General features: G+C 29.1%; 2 protein-coding genes across 2 annotated transcripts; one reads left to right on the plus strand and one right to left on the minus strand.

The window, feature by feature from the left end:
* Nucleotides 1-3,028: 3,028 nt before the first annotated feature.
* On the plus strand, nt 3,029-6,419 carry LOC107877011 (defensin-like protein). Its single transcript, XM_016723806.2, has 2 exons — nt 3,029-3,185; nt 5,938-6,419. The coding sequence occupies exons 1-2, from the start codon at nt 3,122-3,124 to the stop codon at nt 6,192-6,194; spliced, it is 321 nt and encodes a 106-aa protein (XP_016579292.1). The 5' UTR covers nt 3,029-3,121; the 3' UTR covers nt 6,195-6,419.
* A 1,703-nt stretch (nt 6,420-8,122) lies between these two features.
* On the minus strand, nt 8,123-10,716 carry LOC124891343 (secreted RxLR effector protein 161-like). The gene is made up of 2 exons (XM_047403108.1): nt 10,467-10,716; nt 8,123-8,379 (listed from the first exon to the last, which is right to left on the minus strand). The coding sequence occupies exons 1-2, from the start codon at nt 10,714-10,716 to the stop codon at nt 8,123-8,125; spliced, it is 507 nt and encodes a 168-aa protein (XP_047259064.1).
* Nucleotides 10,717-11,682: the final 966 nt, after the last annotated feature.

Here is an 11,682-nt window from a genome sequence, read left to right on the forward strand (position 1 = left end):
ACTCCTTTATGCAATATTTTTAGTGAAATTTTTCAGAGTGAATCACTTTTTACCTTCCTAACATTTAAGTTTGAAAAACGATACCTTCTGCATATATTGAAAAGGAATGATAACTCCTTTAAACAATATTTTTCACTGAGATTTTTTTTTTTTTTTTAATAAGTAATTTTATTTTATTTTTGACTTTTTAGAATTAAAATATGAAAATATATAACTATTATTATTGTCCCATTTATTATAGTCTTTTTAAATCAATTTATCTGACAATTAATATGTTTGATACTTATATTTATTTAAGGCATCTTTGTTTTGGAATAACTGAATGTACATCTTCATTGAGTTTGCATCTGTGCTAGACATTTGTGTATTTCTAGAACTGCTTGAAGTTCAAAAATAGAAAAATGACGAGGTTATTTATTTTGAGCAGTTTTTTAGATTCTCTATGAGAAAGTTGTTTTCCTGTCCTGTTGGATTCATTGAAGAAGAGAAGAATGAATTTCCTTTTGTAAAAGTTTAATATGCGTTTAATTCTCTACCAAAGTTAATCATATTGGATGATCATGGAGAGCACAAGAAAATCATTAACTGAGCATATTTTGCAATTCTCGAACGAGAACGTTAATTTGTATCTCCGAGAAAATGGATATCTCCAGAAAAGATTTCAAGTTCAATACATTTGTTTTCTCTCTCTAGCTGGTCCTGCAATAAGGGTCAGTAAAATCGGCGGCGGGGGCAAGAGGAGACCCATCGGGCGAATTGGGGTAGAACTTTTCTTCTCTTATGCTTTTTGCTACCCTTCTTCGAATATCTAATGTAATTGATCAAGAGAAATGTTTAGTGCGAACATTCTTCAACCTACATCTAATTTCAAAGAACTTCAAATATCACATATTGTCTTTAAGAGACTTACACAAAATTAATGCAACACACAAGTTTAAAGACTAATTCTTTTTACAAAACTCACTTTAAATATTACATTTTTGTGTGCTTGACGCATAGAAAGAGAGCAATAGGAACAAAATTTTTTGCATAAGCCTATCTATTTATACAAACAATTTCCTACAAAGTAGCTACACAAGTTGTAGTAGAACACACCTAGTAAGCTTGTACAATTGAGTCCTTATTAGGACTTACACCGATAAATATTTACATGATTATTATCTTTTCGATCATTAACATTTTTAAATCTCTTATTTCTATTTAACAAGTTGTCAATTAGGTCTGAATTTCAAATAATCTAATATTTTAATGTGTATTATAACTTTTGTCATGATTTTTATTTGCATAATTCAAGATCTCTGGAGTCAACAAAATTTTGTTTGGAGTTGTGCCTCGAATTTTGTATCTTATTTGAATTTTGTATATAATTGTGATTTACTTTAAAAAGATTTTCTACTTTTCGTGATGAAAAATAATTATTTGGGAGAAAAGGACTTTTCTATATTTATCTTTGAGAAGAAAATCCTCTAGAAATAGGAAATTATTTCTTCTCATAAACATCATAATAGCATTCTCAATACACTCTTTTAGAGAATCTTACTTAAGAGAAGAATTATTTTCTCAATAGCTTTAGAATAACTTTTAAATATTAGTATTGTCATATATTGGTTAATCGATCAAACTCGTATACTATCATAAAGTCTTTTATATAGTTTTTTTTTCAATCTAATTTTATTATCATTAATATCTGTAATTATCAGCTTATGCATGTCACCCTAGTTATTTCAATTCCTACAAATTTTAACAATTTATAGAGTAGGTAGCTAGGGTTAATAAGGATAATTTTTTTTTTCCACTTAAATGTTGAAACGTGTCTATTAATGGACCATTAATTGATATAACCAAGAAAAATACAAGATTGTATGTCTAGACCATTAGCTTGTGATTCCAGTAATTTGGCAACAAATAAGTTTTGTATAATTAGGACCACTTAGCTTGTATCCTCATTTGGAAAGTAGGGTTGATATTAAACTACAACAAATAATTTCAAGAAAAATCAAAAAAACTTATATAAATTTGTAAAATTGAATTGAATCGAACTAATAGCATTACATCAATCATTATCAGGTCATTAAATATGGTGAGATAGAAAGAATCTCTCCAATCGTAATTAAAAGTTTTTAATTCGAACCCCGAGTGAGAAAATTCTAGTTAGAAGATTCATTCCAATTAAGTTAAATGAGAAAGAATCAAACTCCATTCTTGGCTATATATCTTGGAGCACATATCTAAGTTGAGAATATATAATTAGTGGTGTTTGGAAAATTATTAAGGTATATATTACTTTACTATGACATTTAAGAAATTTAATGAACATGTTAGCAATGTTTAAGGAAAGAATTTGAGTCCCAATGCGTTATATATTCAACAACAACAACAACATATCTGGTGTATTCCTATATAATGGGATTCGAGGAGGGTGATGTGTACGCGGTCCATACCACTATCTCAGAAGATGTAGAGAGGCTATTTCTGATAGACCCTTGACTCAAGACAGATAACAGTATAACAAACAAAACACATAAAATCACACAACAAAATGAGATAACACACAACTAACTAACACAAGAAACAAGACAACCGCAAGATAATACTATAAATTATATATTCTAAATCATAAATCACCAAAAACACCACACGAACAAGAAACTCCAGACATAAACAAAACACTCGTCTTTTCATGAGCTACAATTACCAAAGTGAGATTTTTGAATTCTAATTGAGACTAGTCGAGCCTCAAAACAATTACCAGATACCGAATGAAATCGAAAAGAAAAATAAAAGTTGATGACTATGAGGAATGTATATCTCTTTGCTAAATAATCTTTGTAACTCAACTGGTTGACTATCTAAACTTTCACCTTGATGTCGAGCAAGTTTGATTTTCAAAAAATGGATAGGAACATGTTTTTTGTATTGCCAATAAACAAGCATTTAAATTTACCCACAACCATTGCTTCACAAATTTATTGGCCCTACTAAATTTTCTTTTTTGGATTTACTCTTATTTCATTGCCTATAAATACCTCCATTGTGCTACTGTTCATTCACAACTCAAAATTGCAATCTTTTTCATTATTAAAAAAATATTTGCAATCTTTTTTAGTCATTCAAAGAGACTATGGCTCGTTCCATTTACTTCATGGCATTTCTTGTCTTGGCAATGACCCTCTTTGTTGCCTATGGTTTGTCTTCATCTTTTATTCCTCTAAAACCTCAAATAATATAATCTCTAGTATTACTCTAATTTTTTTTAGTCAGAATGGGGCTAGGATCTCTAGGTATATTATGAAATCATACTAAAAACACGTAATTAAATAGACAACGAACCATTTAAAAAAGACATATAGAGTCATAGACTTAAAATAGGGTTTGCATTAACAATTTTGTTGATTCTTTCAAACATTCTCAAATGTGGTCTTCTCTTTTATGAACTTATAGTCTAGTGGCTAATTAATCTTGATGAAACTTGTATGTGTTTTATTAGAAGTAACTTGTATGCGTTTCCACGTGATGTGCAGATTATTTCAAACTTAAAAGATCGAAATGAAATAACACAAATATGTGTATAAAAAATATGTCTTTTATATTATAAGTGTTTATTTTAATTTTTTTTATGAATCATTGTTAATAAAAACTAACATTTTGTACTGTAAAATTGAAAAATATTTTTAAAAAATATGGTTAGTTGTCTTGCTTTTGATGGAAATCCGACAAAAAAAATATTCTATCAAATAAATGCCAAGTTGGAGTATTATATAATTTTCTTTGAAACGATTAGAGCACATTTAATATCTTCATCATCATCCTTGGAACTTCACTTCTTATTTTTTTTTTTTTAATTAGATTTAGGACTTTGATGTTATATTTCCTTTATCCAAATTTATATGACATATTTTTCTTTTATAGTCATTTACCTAAAACATTATACTCATACATTTTTAGTATATGTATTCGAGTAATGTGCAAATATTTTAAAGAAAACAAAACTGAAAAATATAATACAAATGAATGTATATCTATTAAGGGTGACATATTGCTTATTTTTTATGGTATGTGTAACTACTACTGATTTATTATCGATTATTCCTTTCAAATAAGGTATATTTTTATACTTCCAAGGCTAATATACAATAAGAGGGTGCAACACAAATTTGATTATTGTGGACGTATTTAAATAGTGAAGGTAGCTATGAAATGTGATATTGTTTATTAACTTGTTTCTTCTTAGCTAAATTGCTTTTAGTGCTCTCCCTAATGATTAAAAGAGGAATTTCAACTAGGCCATTTCGTATAATAATATAAAATACGTACATACAAAAGTCCATCACCAATAAGCAATGTGTATTCTAGGCTCGAATTGTTTCATTATTTGAACTTATGATAAATATTTTGCATTATAACTTATTTATTCTATTTTTAAAATCAATTCAAAGCATAAATATCTAAATAATTAGTATGTTTGGCCTCTCTTCATGTATGTTCCCACTATTATTATATTTTATAACTATAATTTTTAATGTTATTGTTTGTATTAATTAAAAATTAATGAAAAGATTATTTTCCTTAACACTATTATAACATCTACTCTTATAGGATAATAATTATCACATGAAAGAGATGACATATTACTAAAAAGAAAGTTGTATCAAAAATTTTAAGGTTACAATTATATTTATACATCTTTGACCATTACATTAGGTTATTATTTTTTTTTACATTCTAAATAAGAAATTAAAATTATTTATGAAATTCATCGTTAAATATCACTAAATTATTTATACAGAACAATTTTTTTTGACAATATATAGTTAATTTTTTTTTATCTAAAAAGTCGTTTAATTTCATCTAAGTATATATTAACAAAATGCTTTTAACTACTATTAAAATAATTCAAATGCTTATTCTATAGGAATAACGTCAATGAGTAAATTGATTCATATATTTAAATTTAGTGCGTAAATTATTAAGAAAAACATGTAAATGTATCCAACTACTCAGCCTTTTCCTCAATCAGAAAAATATTTACTTTTCAACCTAACCTCAGACCATTTTAAGCCCCTTTTCCTTTTTAATGCATTACCACATTACTATATTTCTATTGATTTGTATGGAAAACACATGTTATCCAAAACTGATATTTGAAGAACAGAGGACAGACTAAAGTGCATGATAATGTTAATGGGAAGGTCTCAACCAACGTCAAAATTATTGAATACGATAGACATGATCATCCTTTGATTTTTATGTAGTTTTTTGTCCGATTCAATAAAACATTTTTAATGATATCTGCAATGGGTAATGGGGTGATGAAGGAGATTTAAATATGAATAGTTTTACTTTTTTTTTAATCTTAATTTTCTCTTTCAAATCAAATCATGCATTAGAATGTTTATTATAAGTTTATTAAAATTCATTTCTTTATTCAAAGTGGAAAAAATGAAAAACATATAAAATTACTTTTTCCTTTCAGACTTTTTTTTTTTAATAATAAGTTATATGAATAAGCTACATTAAAAATCAGTTATTACAGATTATAATTTTCATTACAAATTTATTCAAACAATAATTAGAAAAATAGATTTGTTTGAGTTTACTATTTTTTATTATTATTATTTTGTATTTTTTATAAATTATAATTTTAAGAAAGTTGTGTAGTTAATTTTATTTTTAGTATATTATTAAATATATTTTTTTATAACTAACTTACCTAATCTAACTAATTTGTCCTAAAAAGTACCACATGACATTATCCTATTTAGCCACTTGGCATCTATATATGCAAGACTTTCTTGCTATTTATAATATATAGATTAATACTTCTTTAGGAACACTGGAACAGTGAGTTGATTCACACTTTAAAGTTGTTTGTATATATTTGGTTCGATTACCTGCTTTTCTTTTCTAACACTTGTAACAACTTATGAATTATTGTAGGGGTGCAAGGTCAGAACATTTGCAAAACAAAAAGCAAATTTTTCGAAGGATTATGTTGGCTCGACTCTTCATGTAGAAAAGTTTGTATCGAGAAGGATAAATTTGAAGATGGTCATTGTAGCAAACTCCGAAGATTGTGTCTATGCACTAAGATATGTGCATTTGGGAATACTCCTAATGAAGTTAAAAACAAATTTGTTGACGAAGCAAAATATCTCAAAGAAGCTTTGCTTGAAAAAGAGCTCATGATGGAGTAATTGAGTCTGATTATGGATTTAGTGTCACACAAAATTAAATAAAGTGTTGCCTTTCTTAAAAGGTAACTTATAATGTTGTGTTCTTGGCCTATAGTAGCCATTTGACACATTAAATAGGTAGTGACACATCAATCCTTTTTGTATCTTGTATTATGTTTGTGTATGTTTTATGTATTTGTATTAAGTTTGTGTATGTTTTAATGAAGAGACATCGATTACGGTCTACAAGTATGAAATGCATTCATCTAATTAATTTTTATCACGATTCATTACAAGCAAAGATAGAAATTAGAAACAAATTTGAGAGAGACTTGAGGATAATTAATTACCTACAAACTACTAAGGTTAAGGAATTTAAATCTAAACAACAAATTAGAGTATCAATTTGTTAAATTTAGTTAGATCAAAATTTAGTTATATGTTAAATAACTAAATATACTCACAAATAAATAGTACAAGGTTTTACATTTAGGACCATTAGCATGTCATTGGTACCCCTATTCTTTCGTCTCCACTTATATGATGTAGTTTGACATGATACTGAGTTCAAAATATATGGCAAGACTTGAATGAAGTTTGTAGTTTAAAATAGATATTTGTATGACTGTAAATTACTTCATTAAATATAAAATTATCATTTTGAAGTATTCAAATGTATAATTTTTTTAATACTGACTATAAATAAAACTATGTCATATAAATGTAGATGAAGAAAATACAAAACAAGAGTCACTAATTTTGATAGGACCATTTGGATGACATTAATGAGTTAGGACCATTTGGATGACATTAAAAATTTAATTTATTTAGCAAAAAAGATACGTTTTTGTATGGAAAAATTACATAAACTAGCAACTTTAAGACAATAATTACAAGTAATAGCAATAGTTTCTTAAAATTAGAACTATTAGCAAAAGTAGCAACATTTTACATTTTTAATTAACTGACATGTGACATCCAATCTCTTTTTTTCACTTTACTCTTTTCACGCCTCTTTACCTTCTGTTTACCTATTTTCACGCCACAAACAAAGATTCAATTCCCTCTAATATCTCCTTCGGCTATTTTTTTTTCAAAATCCGCAAATTTCTCCCTAAATCTTGATAAACCTTGTTTCCACCTTTTATGGTAAGTGATTTTTCAGTTAATGCATGTTAAATTTTTCTTATGACTTCTTTTTCTTGTTCGGCACTATTTTTTCCATATAATTGTGTGTGTTTAATTTGGGGGGGTTTTTTTGGGTTTAATTTCGTGTGTTGATTTTTTTTCTTGTTTACCGCTATAATATCAAAGCATGCAAATTGTTCTATAAATTTTAATGAAATTAAAACAAAGGGTTGAAAAGAAAAATTCCTATTTATATGATGAGAAGAAGCAAGCAATTTGGAGAATAAACTGAAATTTTTATTGAAAGCTTACGTTGAAAGAATATAGTAGAAAGAGGAATATATAACTCTTAAACTAACACAACTTACTCCTAAAAAAACTGCTGAAAATATACTCCCATATCAAAGTACTGGTAACTTTGTTATTGACTCTAACTTATCCCAAATATATAGGAACTAAACCTTAGACTTGGTAAAACTAAGTAAAACTAATAAAACAGTAAATAGACACTAATTTGTAATACTCCCCCTTAGTGCGTATTTATTGTCAATGACTCCAAGAGCAACTCTAAACTTTTCAAAATCAGGCTTAGGTAAAGCCTTTGTAAAAATATCTGCTACTTGTTCACTGATATGAACCCCTTTCAGCTCAATTTCTTGATTCAATACTTTCTCTCGAATAAAATGGTGACTAACTTCTATGTGTTTTGTTCGCCCATGGAAAACTGGGGTTGAAGCAAGTTTGATGGCACTCTCATTATCACATTGAATTTGCACAGCGTAGTCCACTTTGCCAAAGATATCTCCCATCAAGCATTTCAGTCAAATGTATTCTTGGGCTGCCATTGTCGCTGCTATATATTCTGCTTCTGTACTGGAAAAAGCAACAGTGGACTGCTTCTTGCTACACCAAGAAACAGCCACAGATCCAAGGTTGAAACAGTACCTTGAAGTTGAACGACGACCAGCCGTATCACCTGCCCAATCTACATCTGTAAATCCTTGCAACACTGTCACACCCCCCTTTTTCACCGCGTCCGACCCCGCTAGGGAGTTGGTTTTAGAGAAAACGGTTTTTCCTGATTAAAGTGACGTTTTGAAAAGGGATTACTTTACTTACAGAGTTGCCACTTGGAATTGAGTTTGGGTGTTCCAAGTCACCTTATTGAATCCCTATTCAAAAGGAAATGACTTTTCAATTTTTATTTTTATTTTTTTCTACGAACTAGAAATCCGGATAAGGAATTCTGTTGACCGAAGGGAAGGTGTTAGGCACCCCTCGAGTCCCGTGGTTCTAGCACGGTCGCTTTAATGACTTATGTCTGGCTTAAATTAATCTTTTGGATACATAATATTTGTCAGCCTAAAAGCTACTTACATCCTACTTCGAATTTTTAAATTATTTAAAACTGCATTGATGTGTGGCTTACCGATAGTAGTACTTTTCGGCCTTACCACGAGTTGTTCAAGTGTTTGTGTGTGTTATATTGTGTTGGGTAATAGTGGGGAACGTGGGAGAAGAGGTGTAGGGTAATTGGGAAACATAGGAGTTGGGTAGGTTTTAGGATTTGACTAAGGAAATATTGATATCACTAGATTATTTATTTAAAATTTAAAAGAAGAAAACAAATATATTTTTTGACAATTCTTTTTTTTTTAAGTAAATAAATAAGTAATAAAAATAAATGAATAAAAAACTTATTTTAATATGACTTTATTTTTGTAGTTTTCCAAACTTTAAAAGCAATCTTGTAAAAATAAGATAAAAATTAAATGTATTTATTAAACACTATATGACGTAAAACATTTAGTTTGGTCAAAAATTAGGTGTTTACACTTATTAAACATTTACTCACTATAAAAATGAATTTATACTTATATAAGAACGCACCAACCTACTCTCAATGGTGTTCCTGCTAAAGTCTAACCTCTGATTTAAATATGTGAAACAAGAATATATTTTCGAGAAAATAAGGTTAATAATACAAAACTAAGGGCCAACAGTAGATAGTAAAACAAACCAGACATTGCTCGTCAAATATGATGATTCAAACTTCTACCTCAATTTTCATGCATGTTATCTATTATTTGAGTCTTAAGCAACTGTTTTGTCACTAAATAATTAGAATGTTAGGGATTATTTTAAACTTATTTTTTTTTTTAAAAAAATCTGCATAACTATATCCATGCCAACTTATGAACCATTCAACCATTTAATATGCTAATTCCAAGCAAACGTTGCACACACATAAAATGGGACACTTAACAATATAAGTAAGGTATTGAATCATAATACAAAACTTGCTTTACATATATTGATTCATAACTCAAAGTAGCATAATCAATAAGCGACTTCGTTCATGGTTTAGATTCACAACAAAACTTATAGAAGTAATAGTACATATCGGATAAGAACCTGAATGACGAATTAAACCAAACGAAAAGCTCTAACGTCGTTAATGGAAACTCAAACCAGAACCAAAACGTAACTCAACTCGTCACTATCTTCCTCTTTGCTTCTTGTTTTCAGAACCTCTCTTCTGTGTTCTCTCTTTCTTTTTGCTTTGATTTTTTCTTCTGTTTTTTTTTTCAATCCTTCTCCGTTGCTTTCTTTTCTGTCCGTGTGTGTGTGTATATAGTGTTTGTGTCGTGTGTGTGTGTGTGGGAGAGTGGGGGAGGTTAATTAGAGGTGGGAATTGTGGGTGGTTTGGGTAGTTTAGGTTTCTTTATTTTTTATTTATTTATTATTATTATTATTATTTTTATATTATTATTATAATTAATAAAATGAAAATAATTAAAAACTAATAAAACATAACATAAGCTAATAACTAGTCTTGGGAATATGATTAAGAAAAAAATTAATATCACACCATTCTTTATTAAAACTTGAAAGAAGAAACAAATATAATTTAGATTTTTTTTTTAAATAAATAAATAAACAAATAAAAACTAAAAAATGAAACTTATTTAAAATGTGACTCTATTTTTGTAGTCTTTTTTTTTTTTTTTTAAATTTTTAAAATAAATTTAGTAAAATAAGATAAATTTAGAATATCTAATTTGGTCCCTAAAACGAAATTGAACACTAAATGGCAAACACTTAGGTTTGGTAAAAATTAGGTGTTTACAAACACAAAATCATTCCCTTTCTCGTACATAAGACCATAATCAACTGATCCTTTTATGTAACATAGAATCCTTTTTGCTGCCTCTAAATGAGGAGTTCTTGGATCTTGCATAAATTGAGAAATAACACCAACAGAGTATGCAATCTCCGGCCTTGTGATAGTTAAGTGAATTAAACTACCAACAACCTGTCGAAATGATCTCGCATCCTTCAGCAATTTACCTTCATCTTTCTTCATCTTAAGGTTCATCTCCATTGGTGTTTCCATTTCCTTTGCCTCCCCCATGCTTAAGTGCCTTAACAAATTCGTAGCGTATCTTCGTTGACATATAAAGTACCCTTGTCTGGTTTTCTCCACTTCCAAACCAAGAAAATATTCAACCTCACCTAAATTCTTCATCTCAAATCGAACCGACAGATCATCCTTCAACCGAGAGATTTATTTTTCATCACTTCTAGTAATTATCATATCATCCACGTATAATAAAACCAACAAATGGATCTGTGATTCTAATTTTACAAACAAACTAGAATCTGAATCAGAAACTTTAAATCCACAAAAAAAAATATTGTGCAATTTTACCATACCAAGCACGTGGAGCTTGTTTGAGGCCATACAACACCTTCTTCAATCGACAAACATGGTTGGAAAATTGTTTAGAGATAAACCCTTGAGGTTGCTCCATTAGAACTTCACGATCCAACTCTTCATAAAGAAATGCATTCTTTACATCAAGTTGCCACAACTTCTACCTTCTAAAACCAGCAAGTGAGAAAATCGACCTCACAATTACCATTTTCGCAACAGGACTGAAGGTTTCTTCATAGTCTTGCCCATAACTTTGAGAAAATCCACGAGCAATGAGACGAGCTTCGCATCTTTCAATTGTGTCATCCAATTTCTTTTTTCAATCGATAGACCCACCTACAAGTGACTGGTTTGTGGTTTTCTGGCTTTGGTACAAGCTCCCATGTATCGTTCTTCAGTAAGGCATCAATCTCTTCTTGCATAGCTATTTCCCATTTTTGACAGCCCTTAGCTTCCTCGTAACATCTAGGTTCTTCATCAAATGCTCCAGTGAAGAGTGCAGTGATTTAATTGCACTTGATAATCTTTGAAATAATTTGGTTGCTTTTTCTCCCTCAAGGATCTTCTAGCCATTTGCTGCCCATTTTCTGAAGATGAGGATTCTATAGCTGGGGTAGGGGATTCATCAACCCCTTGAGCATTAATTTTAGGAAACAATGACTC

Source organism: Capsicum annuum, unplaced genomic scaffold (genome assembly GCF_002878395.1).
Source record: "Capsicum annuum cultivar UCD-10X-F1 unplaced genomic scaffold, UCD10Xv1.1 ctg3428, whole genome shotgun sequence".
NCBI classification, from domain to species: domain Eukaryota; kingdom Viridiplantae; phylum Streptophyta; class Magnoliopsida; order Solanales; family Solanaceae; genus Capsicum; species Capsicum annuum.